At 43.6% G+C, this 23,585-nt stretch overlaps 2 protein-coding genes across 3 annotated transcripts in view; both read left to right on the top strand.

Annotated features, from left to right (window-relative positions):
• cux1a (cut-like homeobox 1a) overlaps window positions 1-17,586 on the top strand; it is a 57,229-nt gene extending 39,643 nt beyond the window's left edge. Inside the window, exons 10-23 of one of the 2 annotated variants that reach the window (XM_086261674.1) lie at window positions 1,829-1,933; window positions 3,245-3,433; window positions 3,682-3,740; window positions 4,027-4,069; window positions 4,240-4,336; window positions 5,644-6,459; window positions 7,150-7,233; window positions 7,706-7,807; window positions 7,917-8,464; window positions 8,557-8,698; window positions 9,393-9,680; window positions 9,783-9,971; window positions 11,683-11,947; window positions 12,342-17,586. In XM_086261674.1, the coding sequence (XP_086117800.1) occupies window positions 1,829-1,933; window positions 3,245-3,433; window positions 3,682-3,740; window positions 4,027-4,069; window positions 4,240-4,336; window positions 5,644-6,459; window positions 7,150-7,233; window positions 7,706-7,807; window positions 7,917-8,464; window positions 8,557-8,698; window positions 9,393-9,680; window positions 9,783-9,971; window positions 11,683-11,947; window positions 12,342-12,849 (3,435 nt within the window). In that variant the 3' untranslated portion in view covers window positions 12,850-17,586. The remainder of the gene's footprint in view (window positions 1-1,828; window positions 1,934-3,244; window positions 3,434-3,681; window positions 3,741-4,026; window positions 4,070-4,239; window positions 4,337-5,643; window positions 6,460-7,149; window positions 7,234-7,705; window positions 7,808-7,916; window positions 8,465-8,556; window positions 8,699-9,392; window positions 9,681-9,782; window positions 9,972-11,682; window positions 11,948-12,341) is intronic. The other variant, XM_086261675.1, reaches the window with a different exon arrangement.
• Window positions 17,587-17,737: 151 nt separating this feature from the next.
• Window positions 17,738-22,731, top strand: cux1b (cut-like homeobox 1b). The gene is made up of 9 exons (XM_086261676.1): window positions 17,738-18,520; window positions 18,625-18,828; window positions 20,617-20,729; window positions 20,833-20,949; window positions 21,087-21,170; window positions 21,420-21,476; window positions 21,564-21,644; window positions 21,740-21,804; window positions 21,908-22,731. Exons 2-9 carry the CDS (start codon window positions 18,732-18,734, stop codon window positions 21,954-21,956), a joined length of 663 nt encoding a protein of 220 aa, XP_086117802.1. The 5' UTR covers window positions 17,738-18,520; window positions 18,625-18,731; the 3' UTR covers window positions 21,957-22,731.
• Window positions 22,732-23,585: the final 854 nt, after the last annotated feature.

Below are 23,585 nucleotides of genomic sequence, written 5' to 3'. Positions count from 1 at the left end.
TAATTGCAGTGAGGTTTAGCGTTCATTTTAATTGAATTCAATGAATCGCATACAAAGTCCTGCATGGCCAGGCTCCTGCTTTTTATTTTGAGTGTTTTGTGATGACAGTCGATCTCTGATTAACCGTTTACTTTAAATTGAGTCTTTGAGGTTTTGGCAGCTGAACTTTGGATTCCTTATTGTCTCCGAAATCCTTCAGAAATCTGTGGTTTGTTTTAAATGTCTGCTAAACGGGTTAACTTTTTCTTAAATACTTGCGCTTTATTTTTACGATATTGGTCACACAAATGTTTTTATTGTTGGTGTGTTTAAGACCATATGCTTGAAATTGTGTAAGTCGGGGGCATTGAAACATATTTAATGTGTGGTTTTATCCAATATGTGAAGCACTTTGCTGTATAAATATTATTTCTAATAAGCTATTATAATAAGTACACTTGCACAGTGTGCTTTGGTTTGATTAAGGTCACAGTGGGCATAATTTTTTGGATATTATTTTGTTTTTTAAAGAAACTGTTCTTTAACCTTCATAAAGAGCATGAGGGCCTGTTGCTGAGAGAATCTCAGAAAGGTGGTTTTGGTCTTTTTTCTATTGTGGGTTTGTTGACATGAAAAATAGACCTTTAAAAATATCGAAATATTCCTGTCTATTGAGAATCCATGAGATGTGGCTTGCTTATCACTGCGAGGGTTGCTGTTTCTTTTGCTTGTTTATTACACACCTACTAAACCCATCCAGCTGAAATAAGCCCCCCGGTCTGCCCTCTGCCCTCGTGTTGTAAATATTCCTGTGGTATCTGTTAATGTCATTGTTGTTAACTTTCATTATTAGCCCAAGAGTATGATTTGTGGTTAAAGGGGTAGCATAGGCATGTAATGTTAATATTAGCCTAAAGGTTAACGCTCCGACTATAATGCCGCACACACAAACACACACTCTATTCACACTTCTGATTTGAGGTTTACAGAGGATGACAGCATGGCCTCCAGCTCAGTCACAGACTTTTTATATGCTTTTATAAGAAGAAAATGGAAAACAGGATTTTCTTTTGCAACTAGCAGTCCAACTCCCACCCAGTCAATAACAGCTCTCAATATGGTTGCAATTAGGAACACTGTGGAATCGGCTCCCTGTAACTCCTAATGATGGCAAGTTGGCCGGCGTGGTAGATGATTCCCTACTGGAGCACGGCACTTTAGCAGTAAACACCAGGCAGCGGGTGTCATCTCAATGCTCAGGAATAACTTGAGATTTTTAATTAAGGAAATGTTCGCTCTTGGTTGTCATTCTAAATTTGTACATCGCATTTCCAGCCACCCTCCACTCTGAAGTATATCATTATTTACGCTGAAAGGGGCTGACTCGCTTTCCAAATAAAAAGTGCAGTTGACTGATAGAAGATTGTGTACTGAAAAACTTGTTCAGTTTGATTGCTAGTGTTGTGCATTCAGCATTGTACTCCTCTCCTTCACAGATGTCTTTGCTGTCAATGAGCAACGGTCACCGATTTGACAGATTTTAAACAGAGTAAAAGGGGAGGGGTTTTGCATATGAACAAAAACTTTTATTCCCGCTTTCTTGGGCTCACTATTCCCATTTTGTCTGTCTCGAAGGATGTGTTAAATAGCTCTTTAATTTTTTCTCCAGGGCTAGCGGAAAAAATGAGACAGGTTGAGTAGGGAAAACGGGAAAGCGTGTACATTAAAATTAACACTGAACTCACACAGAAGTGATCTGCGTTAAACTTTAGATTAATAGTGTTTTAACTGTAGGAACCTGCGACACAGGATTTTCCCTGAACGTTTCTCCTTTTCTTTTTCTTTCCAGCGAGCAGAAGCAGCTCAGAGAGAGGCAGAGTCAGTCAGAGAGCAGCTGTCCTTGAGCAACCAATCCCAGCAGCTCAGCAGCCCGGCCAAGGCTGACCCAAACACGGTAACACGTTTCACTCATTCACTGGATTGATAGGCTAAAGATCAGCTTGGCCTTTTTATGCTACACTGACAGACTGATTAATGGCTCAGTCACACTAGAGTAAAAATAGGGTGGCAACCTCTTTGCCACTAGGAAAAATAGGCGGTTGCTCAGTGATTTAAATAAATCTTTTGCAAGTCGTTGCTGGAACAAACTGATCATCCAAAGGCTGAGCATGCAACACCATCGACCTTTAGCAGACCACTTTTGATCGCAAGGCGACTGCACAGATCCCCTTGTGGGAGGCAGCCTGTCTCCAAACACACACAGTCCAGCTCGGACCGACTGCCATCACTCTGACAGATTGGTGAAGGTTTGCAAATAATTGCCATTTAATTTTTAAACACAGACAGATTGATTGCAATGTGTTGGCAGTCTGAGCGAGCATGTGCCGATAAACGCAACTCAGCTGTCCGTCTCTGCAGTTGGGAGCTTGGCTCAAGTGGTTGCCTGCTTCTGGTTATATTTCTGTATATATGTTAGGTTGTGCACATCATCATTTTTAAATCACTGTCCTGCAGCAACTATATCATTATTTGTGGAGGAACATTTTCATTTCTGTTACAAATCCATGAGGTTCTGACTGAATTCTGATTACGAGTAGATAATGTGAGTTTCGTTGTATGTAGATGCCAATAGATTTGCCACAGTTGATCACCATTATCACAAACAGATTTTATGTAATTGCCAAATCAACCCATTCAGTTACACACTGATCACAGCAAGAGTCTTTTTGCCTTTTTATTACCATCTTAATGCAAGTTGCTTTAAAGATGGCAACTGACTGCGAGTGGTGGCAGACCAGATTGCTGGTTCACTGCATTTGGTCACAGTAATTATTGCCGTGCCCTGGTCTCCCTAGTGACTATAGCTTTAAGCCTCACTTTATGGATAGACTTTAGTCACTGGTATTAAAGGTCAGATGCTGGAGTAACCAGTTAAGCTTCCTTAAGAAGTAAGATGTGATTGGTATATGGATTAACTGATTTATTGGATTTAACCAATAGCTTGCAGACATGGGACTTGGTTAGTGTACAGCTACTACTGTTCCGCCAAAGTTATCTACTTTCCTTTGGTATGAAGTGATTGTGATTGATTGCATCATCTGTGGCTATGAATCTGAAGAAGTAAGCCTTTTGACAAGATAATCAATATTGATCAGCTTTGTTTGACACAAAACATCCACTGATGAAATTATTCATTTGATAGAACTTGAGACTATATGTGGCTGGAGACTTACTCAGTTAAACTGCCTAACTTTTTGGACTTTAGGAACAGTTGGAAGAGGTGGCGTCCCATTCAAATCTGGAGGCGGAGCTCAGGGCCAAAGAAAGAGAGACTGCCCAGCTGGTGGAAGATGTGCAGAGACTGCAGGCCAGCCTGACCAAACTCCGAGAGACCACCAGCTCCCAGATCTCACAGCTGGAACAGCAGCTTAGCAGCAAATCCAAAGTTCTGAAGGTACCAACGCAACAAACATCTGATTTTGGTTGGAAGCCACTTTAACTTTTCATTTATAATGACAAGCTACGTAAGTTTTACTAACTTACGTAGCTTGTCTTTTTCCCGTTTGCTTAACCCTATTCACCAGTTTACACCCTTCGTTGTGTAGAGTTAAGTAAATAATAGAAACGCAGGATCTACTGAGATCCAAGTGTTGATTTGTATTACTGTTTTAATTGTCTTTGTTGCATCTTTGCAATGTGTAGGAGCTGGAGGAGAAGCTGCAGAAGCAAGCTGACTATGAGGAGGTGAAGAAGGAGTTGAGGTGAGGAGTGAACACAGGCATTTGTGTGTCCTGTACAGATCTGTTTATTGCACGAGTCTGATGTCTTTAGACACGTGCAGTAAACAGAAGATGTGTCTCTTCATTTAATGTGGGTAACTCAATTGGGTGCCCTTACGTAGGCGAAGCCTTTGTGTTTGTAGTTTTGTATCGTCAGTCTCGCTCTTTGTCATTAAAAAGAAAGACATAGAAAAGTTAGCATCCTGTGTGTTTGTGTATATTTGGCGGTTTTCTCATGCTTGCTTTTTTCCCCTCCCTCCTTTCTCAGTATCCTCAAGGCTATGGAGTTTGGAGCATCCGACTCTGTGCAGGTAAGACTAAGCAGCAGACTGTAGACTTGAGGTTGCAGCCACTAAGTTATTGACAAAGCAAAAATTGCACAACTAGATCAGTAAACATGACCATCTGAGAGGAGAGGCTGGAGAAAAGCTGTGTCAAAAGCTTTAATTTCCCCCTCTGTTTCTGATCTCCTTTCTGCCAGGACTCATCCAAACCCCTGGAGGTTCTGTTACTGGAGAGGAACCGAAGTCTTCAATCGGAGAGCGCCGCTTTGCGCATCGCCAACACCGAGCTCAGCGGTAAGTCTTATGTTGCTGTAAGGACCGGGTTCATCGACACCGGACAAACTGCTTTCACAAAACAAAAAAAAGAGAGAAGGTCAAGGGAGATTATGAGGCTTTAGCTGCAGTTCAAGTCATCAGGGAAGTGCATACAATCTTGTGTGCATATAGATGGTCTTTCTCTGAGAATACTTAACTCGTAATGTTTGCGGAATTATTTGCACCACAGCAGCCCACATGTACAGGTTCATTGGTCGAAAAAAAAAAATAATGCAAAAGTCATGCAAAACTTTCTCATGGTTTGGAAATGTTGCTGGTGTAGTCCCGCTCTTCATGGAAGGGAGGAAAAGGCATCTTTGGTGTTTTGTAAATACCCCAGCAGGAGGTCAACCTGAACGGTAACAGAGCCGCATTACACAAGAACGAGGACAACGTGCAATGCCCCCGACATTAGGACTCTTGCCCTCTGCAACAGTGTTTATGGGTTTGAAATGTCATGGCTTTAGGCATGAATAGCTGAATAGCTTTGAATTGATTAACATTCACAGTGAGAGGAGCTTACTGTCTTACTCAATCATGTTAAGTCTCAATGGTTATGCATTAGAATAATATTTCTCCCAGCGATTATTATCAAGATGGGTTCTAGTAGTTACAAGACTGAGAAAATATATTTTTTGTCTGTATTTGTTCTGGTGAATAGAAAAATGTATTCAGTAGAACTCTCTAGGAGACAAGCAGCCGAGGGCCTTTGTTTTGAGTCAGCAGAGCTGTGCAGTCTGTCTTTTGGTGACATGCGTCTTTTTTCTGTTAAGCCAAACTAATTTCAGAAGTTTTTTTTATTTATTTATGTTTTTTCACCTGGATGTATTTTTCTGGACTAAAAACAATGTTACTACACCTACAATGGAATAAATCGGTGTGTAAGGACACACTGCAGCAGCATGGAAGAGGACTTGGTGTATTGGCTATCTAAGGACATCATCTTGCTCTGTCCAGTTACTTCTGCTTTGCCTGCAGCAGAGAGAGAGGGAAAAAGAGACTGAGCCCTGGGCCAAGCTAATCTGCCTAAGTGGCACAGTGTCAATTGTTTTGTTTGTCCTTTTTTTTTCCCTCCAGGCTGTGGCTTACAAGAAAGGTTGAAATCACAAATGCATGGGCACTTGCCTGGGGGGGTTGGCAAAAAAGGAAACAGAGTTCACTAATTTGAAAAAGACTTGATTAAGACAACTTTCAACGTTTGTTATTTTATTTTTTCTCTCTCGTTTTGGAACCCCTTTTTTGTTGACTCCCCCCATAATGCATGGTGTGTCTGACCTTTCTTGTAGGGTCAGCCGGGCGAAAAGGGACAGAAGAGTCCACAGCGAAGGAGGAGACCGCGCCAAGCGACCCCTCTTCCTCACCCCCTCCTCCCCCTCCCTCTCTTCCGTCCTCCTCACAGCGCCCCCTGTCTCGCACTCACACGGACCCTCTCAACACTGCCACCACCACCACCAGCAGCAGCAGCAACAGCAGTGAAACGCTCCCTTTCGCTCCTACGGGCATTGGACAGGACTTCTACTCCCCCGTCTTCCCTCTGGTGGGTGGTAAGATGGCTTTGAACTCCTTGATTCAGCGGCAGCTGCTCCAGACCTTCTACTCAAAAGCCTTGCAGGAGTCCTCTGGAATCCCCAGTGGGGCTCTACTGTTCACCCCCTTCACGCCAACCCTCAGCTCCATCCCTACCTCCACCCCTGGCTCAGGGTCTGCTGCCATCCCTCTAGCAGCCAGCAGCCCCCAGCCACCTCCAGCCAGCCCTGACATGGCTCCTGTTAACGGGAGCAGTACAGCTGGCAGCGCCCCCTCCCCATCACCAAGCCACTCTGATGCTAATACAGGAAGTGTTTTGGACGGGGAGGACATGGACACAGCGGAGATTGCTCGGCAAGTGAAAGAGCAGCTGATCAAGCACAACATTGGTCAGCGTGTGTTTGGTCATTATGTGCTGGGACTGTCCCAGGGATCAGTCAGCGAGATCTTGGCCAGACCAAAGCCGTGGAACAAGCTAACCATCAGGGGGAAGGAGCCGTTCCACAAGATGAGGCAGTTCCTCGCCGATGAGCAGAACATCCTCGCTCTGCGCAGCATCCAGGGACGGCAGAGAGGTGAGTCTGCGTTCCTGTATTGTTGTCTGTGCGTGGGGGAGTGTGTGTGTCTTGCATGTTGTGTGTATGTGTGTAAAGCCCTGCATAGAGCAACTGATTAGCTTGTCAATATGGACTAGCTTTTTTATTTTTCTTTCTCTTTCCTAACTCCCATTCTGTGCCCCACCTGTGTTTTTTGAATGAGCTCCTAGTCACGCACTGATCCCAAGAGCCTCTCCTAGCTATCGTGGTCAATACAGAAACCTTTCACACATCAATAGTATTGATCGGTGGGAACTAGGAGAAAGGCAGGGGTACTGTTAACTACGGGTAGATTCGATTAGCCTGGGCTTGCCTTTCTTAACGCATCAAGACATTGCTGATTGAAGTTGGTCTCAGAGGTACATAAAAAATATACCACAATTTGCCAGCGAGTCATAGATGGTCCATGTTGGTATTCCCATGTTTGATAGCTGCCACTAGGCCGTCTCTGTGGTGGCTTTATTATAACTTTTGGAGGTAGAAGTTGGAATCCTACTTGGGCCACAGATGGTTAAGATCAATGCATTTATGGTACTATATAATGTGCATTGGAAGGAACAGACACTTATTATGTTTGCAGAGCATTGTAAGGCACCATTTAGTCTAGCTGTAAAAGGAAAAAAACACACAAGTGCTGTAACATAGTGTGTGGTATATTGTTTTTAACAGAGGGCTCAGGCCAGCCCCAGCTTAGCCGAGTGTTTCAGGACGCTCCGAAGCGGAGAACCCTCTCCGATACAGCTTCACACACAGGTCTGTCCCCTTCACACACGGAGATTCTAGCACGTTCTGTCTGTGTGGCATGTTTGTGTTGGGATGTTTCTGTGTTGTGTGTGCCTATGTCGCCATATATTAATTGCGGGCAGGCATACAGATATAAATGTGCCTTGAAGGTAACCGCACAGTTTCAGTGACTTGCGTCAAAGGAAAAGCCAGCATGTGTATTTAGGGATTTTATTGGTAGTTGTTATTCTGCGGGGAGTATTTACTATACGAACCCTGCAGCACGTGTGCATGTGCAAGCTCTAAAGGGACCTGAGAAATTATGACAATCCCTCCAGTGTAGTTGCCTTGAAGCTCAGTGGTGGGAATGTTGTTCTTTGTGCTGTGCTATGGTGTAATTCTTCCATCAGCGTCTCCTCTTTATCTGTTCTGTTAGTATTCCCAGCGTTTTAATCTGACGAGGTATTCCGTCTCCTCCCATTCCCTCATCCTCTCTTTCCAGGTAACATCACCGCTCGTGTGCGCACCCCAGAGGCAGGTTCTGATGAAGCTATCAAGTCCATACTGGAGCAGGCCAAAAGAGAGCTGCAGGTGCAGAAAGCTGGTAAGTTGGAGTTATTTATTTAATTTTTCCCCCCCCGTCTTCTCCGGGGCATTTAAGGTGCCCATGATGGCTGTGTCTGTAATGAAGGCCGTTTTTCTCCTCTCTGTAGACTTGTCTCATGCTCAGCCGTCCTATGCAGGACTGAAAGGGGGAGGTGGAATAGGAAGTGGAGGGGGGAGCGGATCAGACGAAGCCATCCGCTCCATCCTAGAACAAGCTCGCAGGGAGATGGAAGCCCAACAGGCCGCACTGGAGCCCATCCTTAAAGCATCATCTTCCTCTTCGTCATCAGTGTCACTATCACAGAGGGACATCCTGAGCTCATCTCTTACCGCCCCGCTTCCCCCTTACAACCCCCTGGCCCTTTCCCTCAAGAAACCTCCCAGCTCCCTCTTGTCCTCGCCCTCATCCCCGTCTCCAATTCTGGACTTTAGCTCCAGCGTGAAGAGAGAGGGCCGCAGCTCTTCGGGGGTCGATATGTCTGCTGATGGAGCTCTCAGGATGGGTCGGGGCTCAGAGGGACTGTCCCGCTCCGGAAGTGCCGGAGGAGCAGGTTACTGGAGAGAGCAGTGGTGGAGCAACATGCAGACGGATCCGCGAAGGACCATGTCCAGCCAGATAGGAGAAGAGAACCACAACCAGGAGGACTCTAAAGAGGTGAGGTTTAGGGGCAGTTCCAGAGTTTCATGGCTTTGCTTTGACTGTCCATTGGTTGCACGTCTGAAGTCTTCTCCCTCCGCGGGGTTTAGGGTATACTGACCGACAGTCTGTCTCGACACAAACCGTGGAACAAGTTGAACCAGAGGAGCAGAGAGGCGTACCTCCGCATGCAGCCTTGGCTCAACGGAGACCAGGGGCAAAACGCACACATCCAGCAAACTCAGAACCAAGGTAAACAAATCACATGCAAATACACACACCGACACACACCATATATTATGCCGGAACGCTACTCTGAAAGCCTGATTAGAGCTAGTGGCTAGTTGTTACTGTCACTCTGTCACTCACCCCACCCGCCCTCCTCCTCATCCCCCTCGTCCTTCTTGCTTCCATCCCACCCACCGTCTCCCCCCTCCTGCTCACTTCTCCTCCCACTATCCCCCTCCTCCCCCCACATCCCCAGTGCTGTGGCAGTGTCAGCCAGCAAGCTGCTGGTTTGTCATGTCATAGACAAGTTAGTGTTGCAGCGCCAGATGGCAGCTCTGCATGTGTGTGTCTGCGCGTATGTGTGCGTGTGCGTACATGCACGTGTGTGTCTCTTTTTCTCTCTGGGGGTGTAAACAGCAGCTAATGTACACTGACAGCTCCTCATGACTGCTCTCTTCCAGCCTGCTGAGCTGCACAGCGGCACTACACAGACAGAGACAGGGAGATGAAGGAATAGGAGGAGGAAGCCAAAAAGGCTTCAAACTGAAAACTTAAGCACCTTTGCTGTTTGTTCAACAGGAGTTAAATTAGTCGATGTAATTTGACTGAAGTCCCTCCTGAACCCAGCAGGGAGAGGAGATGAAACTAGTGTCGCCTCGCATAGTTACACGTCGCCTAACCTGTGCGAACTTTCTCGTTCTGTGTCGTGCTCGAGCAGAGGGTACTCCCAAGACATCAGCAAGCTGCAGCCCCGCTCCAGAGTCCCCCCTCAGTTCAGCTGAAGAATCTGTCAATGGTCTCACTGGGGACCCACTTGCGTCGCAGTCCTCCAGTCTCAAACCTCCGTCTGAGGATCCTTCAGGTGGGGAGTCTCAGCCGGGCACCCCGCTGCCTCTACCAGGTCACTCGGGTCTGAGCATCCAGGAGATGGTTGCAATGTCTCCTGAGCTTGATACCTATGCCATCACCAAGAAGGTTAAGGAGGTGCTAACCGATAATAACCTGGGTAAGACCTTTTTTTTTTGTTTGTTTTTTGCTCTTATGCTCAATTGTGGTGTTGTACTTTTCTGTGTAGTTTAACTGGTTCCATTTTCTTTCTCCAAACCAGGTCAGCGTCTGTTTGGGGAGACTATCCTGGGTCTGACTCAGGGTTCTGTCTCAGACCTGCTGGCCAGGCCTAAACCCTGGCACAAGCTGAGCCTGAAGGGCAGGGAGCCCTTTGTCCGCATGCAGCTCTGGCTCCAGGACCCACACAGCGTGGAGAAACTTATGGACATGAAACGCCTGGAGAAGAAAGGTGTGTGTGTGTGTGTGTGTGTGTAACAAAAAGCTCAATGAGTAGAAATAGATGCATACTCTATATACAGCACAGCATGCTGTCAGAAATAATAATCGAAAGGCTCAGAAAACCTTTCATGTTTTGTGCTTAAGCATGCATTTATTTGAGAAATATGCTCACAAAAAAACAAAGCAAAAAAACCACACACAAGCAGCAGCCTTTGAATTACACATGCACATCTGCACACAATATCCTTTGTGCAGGACAGCAGAGCATGTTGTGCAGATCACAGTCATCTTGGTGTGATGTCAGTACCAATCAGGACTGCAGACATCACGTACTGTATTCAATGTGACAGCTAGGCGACTGCCGGGGGCCTGCTTACTCACAGTCATCAGCACTACTCTTCATCATCGTCATCAACATAATAATCATCAGTGTCTATAAGCTCGTATTTTTATCATTTATTAGCCCATTGCCCGCTCCATCACTCCATCATCCTGCACTCTTTTCTGTCAGGAGGATACGTTTAGGAATCAAAAACCCCCAATAGGCCTGCTTCATAACCCTCCCCCTCCTCCCTCGCTGCCTCACAGTGACCCCGCACTGCCCACTTGAAGCAAACAGGGTATGGATATTTGAACCTGCCAGTGGGCACAGCCGTCCAGGATCAGCTTACCCTGCTGATATCACAAACTACGCACAAGGGCGAAAAACACAACTGACCTTACGCCTGTGTGGTCGGGGGGTTGGACTGGTGGGGTTGCACTACATTCAGCTTCATGTTAGATTATTGACCAAGAGTAATGCATCCAAATAGCAATGGGCAATAGTTCTGGCTACCAGCAGAGCCCAGAGGAAAGACATGGACCTAGTCCAAAGTTACCACATTTGACCTCTCACCCTTGTGGTGCAAGCCTGCGAGGCGGCGCACAACTTTGAGAGCGCTCTAACCTTGCTCTGAGGGGCTTTTCCCTGCAACACTAATGTATCTGGCAGCATGTATTGGGGTTGGGAAAATGTCAACCTCATACGAAGCTGCCATGAGCTGTTCATTTTCAGTTGCTGGCGCCCCGAGTGAACGGTGCTGCTTGTTTGCTGTAAAATGGAAGAGATGCATTCATTGTTACAACTGGTGAGAAAGACGAGAGCACCACCTAGTGGCTGATTGGGAGGCTGGCGGCATTAGTTGTCAGACCTGTTACGTTGTATGAAAACGGAGCAGCTTTATTACTCCAAGTCTTTGTCATCATCTTGCTAATCTGCATTGAGCTTGGCTCAACTGCAGCTGATTCAGAGCTCAGTAATAGGGGTTATTGCCGAGAAGAGAGACTCCATCTCCTGCCTCAGGGCTTTTGATGGAAACACGATTACACATTAACAGCGGAAATTCAAAGGCAATCAGTGTTTTCTTATTGAATGGCAAACCTTGCTGACAAATCTTTTACCTGTTTATGTTCCAGCTGAAGTCCCACCTCTCTGCTGCTCTGCTGTCTTTATATGTTAATGCAGCACATTTTATATAACTGCTTAAATGTCATGTGGTACAGCTATTTATGCATTTTTAAATGTAATCCTTCACTTGTATTGAAATGTCTCTGTTATGCACTGTAGTTTGCATCTGTGGTTTTTACTGGTGTTGCCAGCTTTATCATTGAAACTCCCCATTCATTTGTAGATTTATTAATGTATTCACTGGATGACCCATTTCTCCCTCTTTCCCATCCAGCATACATGAAGAGGCGGCTGAGCTCCTTGAGTGATGGCCATTCTGTGGACGGAGGCTTGGTGGGGTCAGAGTACATGCAGGGCTCCCAGAGCCCAGGGCAGCAGCAGCTGAAGAAGCCCAGGGTGGTGCTGGGCCCTGAGGAGAAGGAGGCTCTGAAAAGGGCTTATCAGCAGAAGCCCTACCCCTCCCCCAAAACCATTGAGGAGCTGGCCTCCCAGCTCAACCTAAAGACCAGTACTGTTATCAACTGGTTCCATAACTACAGGTCAGCATTTAGGAGAAAAAAAGATGGACTCCTGCTAAATTCTTTCTGTTGTTCTGCATTTATTAGCTGCTCTCTGATGGATTAAATATAGTTTACCTGAAGTTAACACGATAAGGATCTCATGTCTTTGTGAATAGTACCTCTGTTCAAATTCCTTGTTTTATTGAAATACATTAGTGGGTTCGTCTTGACTTTATCTGGGGATAAATGAATTGTCTAAATCTTTGTGTACGACTCTGCCAGATCACATTGTGTTTTTGTTGCACTGTTAGTCCAAATGCGTAAGCTGTTCCCTGTTCATCGAAAATATTTTGACATTAGTAGAGTGTATTGTATTCCACAAATTGAATTTCAGGATTTAATTAGCGTGACTGAACTCATGTTTCCCTCTTAGGTCACGTATTCGGCGAGAGCTCTTCATAGAGGAGATCCAGGCAGCTGGAGGGGTAGGGCCTGGCAGCGAAGCGGGATCGCCTTCCCTCCGTGGGTCCAAATCAGGAGAAGGGGACAGCTGCGATGGGACGGAATCTGAGGGCACAGTGGAGACACGCCAATCTCTGGGCATTGGCTTGGAGGATCACAGAGGAGCATGCAAAGACCACGACATGGAGGCTGAGTCTGAGGCAGGGGGCTCTAATAATTCCCCTGCCCAGTTAGACTGCACCGCCACAGGCTTGGCCGGGCCGGGCTCCAGCGGTGGACAGGGTGGACTGGGGCTTTTCAGCCTCACAGAGGCATCCTCCAGTAGCTCTGCCTCTAGTACTAACATCCCAGCCTCTGGCCCTGCCAGGAACCCCAGGGACAACAATCTGCGCAAGAAGAAAGCAGCCAATCTCAATAACATCATCCACAGGCTGGAGAAGGCTGCCAGCAAAGAGGATCCCTCAGAGTGGGAGTTCTAGCTCCCCCTGATCATCCTTCATCCTTCTCGTCTCATAACCTCACGACCTCTAACCTTGGACCCCTCCTGCTCTGTTCCAGTTGGAGAGTGGACACAGCCAAAGTCAAGCTCAGCAGCCATTTTTATTACGTAGAAGCTTTCCAAAAAGAGGAAAGAAACAAAGAGTGGTTGGCAAAACCCTTAAAAAGAAGATTTACTGAATACGTAGAAGAACAAAATAAGAGAACTTAATTGTTTCTCCTGGTTTTTTTTGTTTGTTTTTGTTTTTAAAAACTGCGTTTTGTTTTTGTACTGAGAAAAGCACTTAGCCGTCCTGCTGGCCTCTGGCCCTGCTGTACCTCCCCCTATCACCAGCCACTGGTGCACCAGACTGGTTAGTCCTGAGCTGGGGTCTGACCCACAGCTGGGGTTGAAACCTGGACTCAGTAACACAGGCAAGGCCTGACACAGCAGCTGTCACAGTGATAGACACTGATAGATGATAGATAGAGACAGGAACTCTCTTACAAGAACTCTCACTTTCTTAAAGGAGATTTTTTTCCGCTCTTCTTCTCACCTCCCAAGTGTCCACAAACCTCCCCTCACTCAGTGAGATGCCTCATTTTTCACACTGTAGAGTGACTGTTACAAACCCTTTGCCTTTTTCACTCACTGCGTGTGTGTGCGTGTGTTTGTATGTTAGGGGTTGTGTCAGTGTGCACCTGTGTGTGTGTGCGAGAGTGTATACACACCCAGAAAAAAGAGGAAAAAAAAGAAATGGTGTGTATGTGTATTCTCTTCTCAATGGCAGCATGTTTTCATTTTTTTAATCTCACTCCTACACTCTTAAGAGGGTAGTTGAAGGCCTGCTGGCTGAGCTGCCATGGTTACTGGTGTAAGAACGATGAACTTTGACCTGTTGTGTCCCATATCCTATCCTGCTGACAGCCATGTGATGGCCAGAAGGATGTGTAATTCCTCACAAAATACACACACTCATCTGAAGAGGAAGGAAGGAAAGAAGGACCCCTCTTTTTGCCTCCTTAAACCCTTCTTTTTAGGATGAAGGATGATCTGTTTTTTCTTTGTTTTGTTTTTAAATATTGCAATTTGGTTGCCAATAAGAGATTGCACAGTCTATTGACTCTAAAGAGTACAAAAATAGGGAATTTTAGGAAACATTTTTAATTAGTACAAAATAAGAACAGAAAAGACAAGAATAACAAGTTACTGTTTAAAAAAAGAAAGAAAGAAACAACAACCTTAGAATGGAATAATGTTGCATTGTTGACATACAATGAATTCACGTAGTACTGTAGCTGTCTGACATGGTGATACTATACGTGTCTCTCGTTGTTTTTGGTTGTGCACGTCACAACTGTACCCAGCACTGGACCTGCTGGGTGGGTGTGTTTGTGTGTGTGTGCGCGTGTATGTCCGCACCACCGACAAAATTTTCTCTGTTCACAAACACACATCTTTTTATAGGCCAAATCAGGAAGAGTGTGTGTACGTGTGTGTCTGTGTGCATTTGTTATTTGCCTGCATGTAAGTCAGGGTTGAGGTCAGTTCACTCAGAATTGGACCGATCGATCGATCGATTTGTCAATAATGAAATTCTTGATGGAAAATGGGTATTTTTTTTTTTTTTTTTTAAGCAAATGAATTGCAGCGTGCAGAAACTTCTGCTGGTGAATTCGCCCCAACCCTGGTGTGAGTAGTTACCACTCTCCTCCAGTCTCTCCTGTATCCAGGGATGTAAGTCTTTTTTGCATTGAATTCTACTGTATACACTACAAATTATAAGGCATATCACCTCCTCCCTGTCCCACACAAGCCCTCAGTGCCTGTCAGCCCACTGCCTCCCCTTTGTTTGTGTGTTTGTGTGCGTGCGTGAGAGTTTGCGTGGATGCATGTGCACGCACGCCTGTCGTCAATACATGCGTGTGCACAAAGCGTGCGTGAGACTCGAGTGTTCAGTGTTTCCGATGAGTGGGGTCATATTTCGTATCTTGCACACACTACTAGTGCACAACTGACACCCTTCTTTAAGCTGTTTGATGCGTTACCATTACATTAATCTTCTCACAAAGTAGTGTAATACTATGATTTACTGTAGCTTGGTTTTATTGCTATTTTGCATTTATAGTTTGGTTTTTATTCCGCTTATTTATAGGTGCTGTATTTTTCATTTAATGTCTTATCATTTGAGTTGTCTATTTTTTAAGGGATTATACTGTTCCTGAGGGCAAGTAACATTTTTATTAGACGTATAGACTGCCGGCAGTATTGGTTAATATTTACAAAGATGTACTAGTTCTCATTTGTTTGTATATTCATGAATCCTAAAGTTTAGTGTCATTTCAATAGCTTTTGAAAGATGTGTTTTGCTACAGTTCATGCTCCCGTAAGCATAAAAAGCTCTTACCACAACTGTTATGCTCACACACACACAAAAAGAAACTGCTAGCTAGAGAATCAAAGGACATATCAAGATCAGTGAATATATGATAGCATATCTGTTTTCCTGTTTTCTATCCTCCAATAATATTTGTTTGTTTGTTTGTTTGTTTGTTTGTTTGTTTTTTTTGTCCTTCCTTTTTTTTCCTTTTCCTGGGCAAGCCCAACACTACTGCTCGGCAGGGCACGCAGCTTTCTTTAGATGTAGACCTTGCCCACTCATTAATCACATTAACTTAATTAACTGGTCCAAATTATACACTTTGTCAAATAGGTCAAGTGAAATTACCTAAACATACGAACGCATGTTAACTTGAAAGAGGTCATATCTGCCAAATTGAGATTAGAGAAGTGTACCAGCTAGCAGGTGTGCTACGCCAGATCGAGCAGAGATAGCCAGCCTATGATTATGCAGAATTTCTATTGCAGTTAGTAACGAAGCACTTATTAGGATCTTTGTAAGACTTACCAGGACAGGGTCTGTAAACACTACAACAAGAGTACGATCCTGGGATCCTGGGAAGTGTATGCCTTTAAAAAAAAAAAAAACAAAAAAAAAAAAGTGGTTGTAAACCAAGCACAGATGCTTATCCACATTGTAACACTAAAAACAACAACAAAAAAGAATCATAAGATAGCTGTACCCATGTTTTCTATGTGATTAAACTGAGTTTCTGTCCAGCCAACCCTTATTTCAAACTACAGATGACTGTGTGACAGGCGGGCCGTCGTCCTGTGCAGGTGTAGATATCATGAGTATCAAACGTGTTGTTTTCTATTCACAAATCCCAACGTTTTTTTTATAGCCTCCCACTTTCCCCTCAGCGTATACTCGAGATAAGGCGGCAGCCCGTCAAAAGTTTAAATCGGAGTTTCCAAAGCGTCTGTTAGTTGTTAAAAAATAATCGCCCAAACGTCGGCTCTCCCTGCCGTCGACTGATGTGAGACATCTGTCCCCTGCTGCGCGCTGAATAGTGATACTGCCTTCTGTTGGGACCGCTTGGACTGGACAGCCACAGTGTGTTTGTTTTATGGTGATGAATAGCTACTGTAAAGTATGAGCACTTAACCCATCAGTAATTATTTTCTTTTTTTTTTTGTAATAGCCTGATCCATCCGCTCACCCGAACCGTGTGAGATCATCAGATTTGTGCCTTTAACTGCCAAGCAGGGCACCAAACTAGTGATGTCATTAGATGTAGAGGATTCCCCCCGATTCGTTCGCGATGCATCTCGCGTCCTGACCTGAAATTTGTTTCTCACGGTACTTTAAACTCGACTTCCATCAGCTCTCCGGAGAGGGTTTTATTTACAAACTAATTTGTTTGTTTGTTTGTTTATTTTTTTCCCACAATGCATTACTTACGTTGTATATAAACTGACTAGCAGCGAAAAAGGCCAGAGCATTGAATGAAGGAGGAAGCATGCAGAAATGGCATACACTGTAATAACACTGAATTTATTCATAGGGCATTTTTTGTATTTTTCTGTTTGTGTCAGGTTTGCTGTGACATTGATAAACGGCACTACAGGTATTGATAATGACACGTGCCAATTCTGATGGTTATTTGGAGGAAAAAAAAGAGAGAGACGTGTAAATACGGTCGATGGAGTAGCTATTAATTCACTATTGTCACGGTATGCTTTTGTTTTGAAGGCAGGAGGAGAGAAGGGACGATTCAGGACTTTTCCATGATCCACAGATATTTTTCTACAAATTTAAATCAGATGATTCTATACACTGTTGAATAACATTGTAAAGGTGTAACAGATGCTGTATATCATATCATGTTTTCTGAAGTCGTAAAGCTTTACTGTATGATCTGTTGAAGTAGTGGTTGTTCATTTGACATGTTTTTAGTTGTAATGGAAGCCCGAACAGCAGCACTGGTCACCATATTCAGGAGAAAAAAAGAAGAAAAAAAAATAAGAGAGAGAGAGAGAGAGACCTCAGATGTTTTTTGTAATACTTTTAAAATATATCTTATGAAGTGGGTTTTTGTAAGGAAACACTTTCTGAATCAGCGGTGCTGTATGCATAGCACACTCAGTAATACATACACACATAATACAGCACAATACACTCATGTTTTAAACCCTCCCCCCCTCCCTTAACCCCCTTTTAACTTTACTCACATGGCTTTTGTTATTGTTTTAAGTCTTAAAATCATTTCCCCGTCGTCTTTCACGCTTAAGCCTCGGAGATCGGCTCCGGGATAAAAAACATTTCATTCAGTACAAGACTTAAGATTTAAACAAACAAAAAAAAAAAAAAAAAAAGAGGAAGCAAAAAGCCAAATAGTGACGTTAGTTATCCTCTTCTGTTGGAAAAAGGTCGCTGACTTTTTAAAATGTTGCATTTTTTTTTTTTTTACCCCTGTACATTGCTAGTGTCGTCGCTTCAGTTCACCCATAGCTTAAACCACAGTGTAGTCTGACAACCAAAATGACCTGGGGAGATCTTCACCCACCCACCCCCAACCTCCTCCCCATCTACCCCCACCCTAACCTCTTCCCTCCCCTTTTGGAAAGCTTTAAGATGCTTGTTGAGGCTTTAGCAAGTTCAGAGTATTGTTCTTTTTTTTTCTTTGATTTTTTTTCCCCTCCCCCCAACATGTCATCAACAACGTGAAAGTAATAATTCTCATCACTTTCTCCCAATGCTTATTTTTTTAATGAGTGTGTGCGTGCGCGTACGTGTGTGTTGTAGTACAAAAGGATGCATGACTGTAAAGGGATGGTCAAGATGTTTTTTGAAAGTCGTTTCCTCCCCCCTCTCTCCTTCCCCGTCCCTCTCCGCACTTCCGTCACTCCTGAGATGCTTTTTAACTCCTTCACGGTCTCCCTCCCTTTGGTTTGTTTTTCCTCATGTATCATTGTTTCTTTATCTTTCTATTTACTAAACGTATCATGTTGTTTGTTCTCAGCACTGTAAAACAGTCCCTTCTACAACATTGAAAAGCAATATCACTGTATGAAATGTTCACAATGTATTTGTTATGATTGACATTTGATTCATCATCATTATTATTCACATGCACCCTAGGTGTGATAATTGAAGTAAATCTCTTTTATACAAATACTAAAAGTGTGCTGTGGCTGTTTTTCTGTTCCGCGTTCACTCTGTAAAAGAAGTATTCTCAGAGAAAGAGATCAGTTGAGCTTGTTAGAAACAAAGAAAAGGGCTTTCACAGATGTTTTGGACTGCTTCTGCCTTTTATCAGCAGCTACAGGTGAGTTATGTTGGGTTATGTTTTATTATAAATTTTTTTTTTAAGTCTACAGTTGGGAAGTTTTTTGAATCAGAGATGGTCTTAAAGTTGTTGTCTGTCTTCAGGACGTTACTCTGAGCTGCAGGTGGAGTTTGCAGCCGCGGTGCGTACCAGCGCCGAGCAGAAGGAGCTGATCCTGAAGCTGGAGCACGACCTGAGCACCGTCCAAGCCATGTCCTCCCTGCCGCGCCCCGATGCAGACGGGTCAGAGGTCAGCAACATGGGCAACATCCCCGAGCCGATCAAAGAGGCCTCTGCGACCTTTATCGGTAGGTCGCCGGGATGAAATGGAAAGTTGATGATGTTTGATCATGATGTGTTTGTTTGTTATTTGGATTCCTCACATGTCATCCCAAAACGAAACGCCACCTTTAGCCATAAAGTGGCCCCGCAGTTTAATTTATGATCAAAGTGGTGACAATATCAAACTGTTTAGAAATCGTTGGAAAGGACAAAGGATTTAAAAAACTAAAAAAAATATTAATTTGCAATAAAAAAATATTGCAAATGTTTTGTGCAGAAATGCTCAAAATAAAGAGTCACTGTGAAACAACTTTACCATTTACCATAAAATCAAAAAACCACATTTATTAGACCATTAAAACCCCCAATAAATATAGAGATTGTAGAAATGGTCAGAAACTAAAAATGAGATGACTTATTTGGCAAACAACAGACTGAATTCATGGTTTTATACCCAAATAGGACTTTTCTGAGAAATAAGCAAATAAATGACTGCATCTAAGTTAAATTATGATAATAATAATGATAATATGTGGTTTACTGTTTGTTTGTTTGTTTGTTTGTTTGTTTGTTTGTTTGTTTGTTTGTTTGTTTTTTCATCTTTTTTGTAAAACTAATTTGAAAATTGAAATGATTGGAAATAAAATTAAATTTATGGAGGAAAAAAAACCTGTTTTAGCATTAAAAATATTATTTTGATTAACCATAAAAAAACATGAAACATAAAACAAGATTTTGGTCATTACAGTACAGTTAATATAAGGCAGCAGTGGCATAAACCTTACAGTGGATGGTGGTCTAATAATGTAATTTGTATATTTCCAGGGTTATTTGCAGCCAAGGACCTTTTCATAATCCTCACAACACCTGTGTAATAAAACTGTAATAAGCTGTAGTAGAAGGCGGCTGACATGCACGCTACAAAACACTTATATTTCACAACGTCACATAAATGTATAGTTGAGTCCTTAAAAGTCAAATAGAAAGCTGCGCACATTTTTCATGCGTGTGAATGAGCCGCCTCTCAACAGCTTTCTGCCTGAAAACGCAGCTCACGGTAGACGAGATGTGGAAGTGCATAAAAATTACAGCCACCCGAGAAAAAAAACAACAACACTTAATGTTTCCTGTTTGCATATTTCGCAGCCAGCAGGCACTTTCGCCTTTTTATGACACCTTACATTTATTTTTCAAACACATTTTAATGCTAATGTTACCTCTGCTTTCATTAACGCACAGATAAAGCAAAGGATGGAGAGATAATATTCAATGTTCAGTGTTATTGGAGTCAATTATCACATTTCAAAACCATGAGCAGAGCGGAGAAAAAGGGAAGAAGACTCCAAATTAAGAAAAGAGTCGTTACAGATCACTGATGGTAAATCTGCATTCACATGCCTGTTGGCACTGGCTCATCTGTTGCCTTAAATTTCTATTCTACGTGTCAAAAAATGACAAATTATTAGTTTAATGTTTTTCCCTTCTAAGCCTACCGCTGGCACGCCTCGTAAACCGAATTATTCACCCAGCTTTGATACTGAAGTTTGTCTTTAGCACAGCTTCTCTAATTGAAGTCAGATAAATGTGCTGAAGGATGCTCCGCAGGGGGTTTGTCTGTTTTTTGGATTCTCACCTGATTAGAGGCGTTCGAGTGCTTTTCTTTCGTGTGTCAGTTAAAACCTGAGGGTCTGGTGAGTTGAGCGCTGTCTATCTTAATAATCAAATAAACCTCACTCGCCTCTGTCTGATCTGAAACGTTAGCCATGCAAATAGAGGAAAAGATTCCCGGCATGTAAGTGCTGCTTTATCTGCAGGTTCAGGTGTGAGCGCCCAGCCTGAGCTTCCTCAGGGCCAGATGGACTCGCTGCTCTCCATCATCTCCAGCCAAAGGGAGAGGTTCCGCTCTCGCAACCAGGAGCTGGAAGCTGTGAGTCACACACACATATGCACGCGCACACACACGTATATTCATGTGTCTCTTTCGCTGGAGGGCTAATTCCTCTTCCCTTTGTTCCCTCTGATGCCTGTAGGAGAGTCGCTCCATGCAGCAGACCATGCAGGCCCTGCAGAATGAACTGGACAGCCTTAGAGCGGACAACATCAAACTCTATGAGAAAATCAAATTTCTGCAGAGCTACCCAGGCAGAGTATGTCTGAGAGATTCTTTCTGATGTCCAGTTTGGTTTGCTGGCACAAAATAAACCCAGTTTGGGTGTTTCAGTGGCTGATGAATGCTTAATTTGGATCGGTCTCCCCTCCCTCTTGTGTTTCCTCCCTGCTGCAGGCTGGAGGCAGCGACGACACCGTGATGCGTTACTCCTCCCAGTACGAGGAAAGACTGGATCCGTTTGCTTCCTTCAGCAAGAGGGTGAAAGTCACACACTTGAGATCAAATAAAAATGTTAAACGCTGTCATTTCTTAGAGGAGTTTCTTTGTTTTATGAGATAGTGATAATAAATAATGACTAAATGCAGAGTGATGTCTAAACAGGTGAAGAAGAACATGGATTAATATTCCACAAACAGTTGTTTTATCATAAAATAAATCAACTCTAGATTTTATATTCACACGTGCTGCCGGGAGATGTCGTCATAGTTCTGTGCGGTGTGTTTTCAGGAGCGTCAGCGCCGATACCTCAGCCTCAGCCCCTGGGATAAAGCAACTCTGGGCCTGGTAAGAATCTGAATCAAACATCAGACGCGTCTTCTGTGTGTCCGTGTGAACTTCTCATCTCACTCTCCGGTTGTTTGCGTCTCTCAGGGACGTGTGATTCTCTCCAACAAGATGGCCAGGACCATTGCTTTCTTCTACACTCTGTTCCTGCACTGTTTGGTCTTCTTGGTAGGTTTGCTTTCAGTACCGCGTGGCCTCCTCCGGTAGGTACATCTGCAGCTTCAGAGGAACAGGACTCACCTGTCACCTGTGATTATTTTCAGGTGCTGTATAAGACCGCTTGGAGCGAGAGCATTGGCAGAGACTGCTCAGCTTTCTGTGCGAAAAAGTGAGTGTGCCTCCTGCAGCGGACTCAGAAGCTCGTCACATAATGCAGCAGATAAATGCGATGTTTTATTTGACCCTTACGAGTGCTTCGCTGTTTGTCTCAGGTACGCTGACCACATCCACCGTTTCCATGAGAACGACCCAAACCTTTAAGCCGACCCACGGTGACATCATGACATGGCATCGGTGACATCAACACTGAGCAGCATGCATGTTCCTTAGAGAAGTTTACCTTTATTAAAGCTCCTTTATTCTTCCTGCAGTAGCTAATTTCACCACTAGGGGGCAGTTTAGGGCTGTGAACTGTAAATTAAAGGGTTGCTTGATTACTTGATGATTGGTAAGTTGCAGGTGATATACAAAACCATAATCTGACGTTTATTAGATAATACAATACTGAAAGTCAATCATTAACAGTATATATGAGACATGTGCTATTTAAAGCAGGTTTAATGAAGTTCTTCTTTACCTTTCTGGACTGAAGGGACCACGATACTCCTTATTCTTTTTTTTGTTTGTGCGGTGTGTTTAACTGGAACTGAAGATGTAAGTTTAGGTTGGTGGGGTTAACATTAAGACATTAACATTAAGTTTGATTGGTGGGTAAAAGCACAGCTTGAAGTTATATAGAAGGATTTTTGAGCAGATCCTGGTGGTGGAACAACACATACAGTAGTTAAGATTTTTTCATTCCTTTTTGCTCTATTTCGAATAATTAATGGGAGTAATAAGTGATTGGTAGGTACTAGTTTTAATGGTTTGTTACTGTTGTTTGTTATTAGGAGACCGTTTTCTTCTCGGCTGAGTGATGCAGTAATAGACTAAAGGTTACTGAGTCTGTGATCCTAATACTCAACGTCATTGTGCGTGTTTACCTGCTTTCTTCTCCCTTTCTGTCATTGCACATCTATTACAATAAAGACTATACAGCAATTTCTTTTGTCTCATTTTATCTTCATCTTGTGGTGTGTGAGATAGCCGAAGATAATATACATACAAATCCATTCAGTTTTATTTATATAACCTTAAATCACATTAACAGTTGCCTGCTTTATGTTGTAGGGTAAAGACTCTATAATAATCCAGAGAAAGGAGAAGTGGGACAGTGGGAAGGAAAAAGTGCCTTTTGACAGGAAGAAACCTTTGGCTAATTGCTCTCTGGTTACGTAGCAAGTTCGGACCTAGATCTTACACAGAACTCAAAATCAAGCTTAAGTCTGCTTATGTGCTGTGTAATACTGACTTGTATGGTGGTTTCCTTCCTTAGAAGTAATAGTTTTTGTAATTTCTGCTACTTTGTCTGGGTGATGGCAAGAGGGGTAAAAACTGTTGGCTGTGTTGTAGCGTAGACCTGTAGTGCTATATAAAAGGGAGACATTGGAGCAGGTAGTGCCTTCAAACTCAAGTCAACAGTGGGCAGGTGGACGCTTTCCTGCAGACTTGCCTGTCAGCTGTCTGTCTCTGTCCTCTTTGGAGTTTGAACCTGACCAGAGCGTGATAGATGTGCTCAGTCGGCGCTGCGTAGACTCGTATCTGTATCTGCAGCTGCCGAGACAGGATGAACTTCCTGAGCAGGCTGTACTTTCTCTAATGTGTCAATGTTCTCTCACTATCTGTTGCACTAGATAGGACTATAAGTTTATTTTTGCTCCAGTGCCAAATGCATTGTGTCTACTGTAGCTGGACACAACCCAGAAGAGAATCAAATAACAGCAGTTATTAGTATTGTACAGCACTTTGGTCTACCAGGTGTGTTTTTAAAGTGCTATATAAATAAATAAA

The sequence above is a fragment of the Aulonocara sp. 'chitande type north' Nkhata Bay genome, linkage group LG14 (assembly GCF_057382095.1).
Source record: "Aulonocara sp. 'chitande type north' Nkhata Bay isolate Kocher_YH1m ecotype deep benthic linkage group LG14, A_spYH_male_GT1.1, whole genome shotgun sequence".
NCBI classification, from domain to species: Eukaryota; Metazoa; Chordata; class Actinopteri; order Cichliformes; family Cichlidae; genus Aulonocara; species Aulonocara sp. 'chitande type north' Nkhata Bay.
The sequence above is the reverse complement of the archived record's forward strand: the minus strand, read 5'-3'. Positions and strand labels throughout refer to the sequence as shown.

Coding starts and splice junctions, on each gene's coding strand:
- cux1b (XM_086261676.1), top strand. CDS start 18,732: ATGTCCTCCCTGCCGCGCCCCGATGCAGACGGGTCAGAGGTCAGCAAC. Junction 21,171..21,419: donor TTGCTTCCTTCAGCAAGAGG/GTGAAAGTCACA, acceptor GTGTGTTTTCAG/GAGCGTCAGCGCCGATACCT. Junction 21,645..21,739: donor TGCACTGTTTGGTCTTCTTG/GTAGGTTTGCTT, acceptor GATTATTTTCAG/GTGCTGTATAAGACCGCTTG.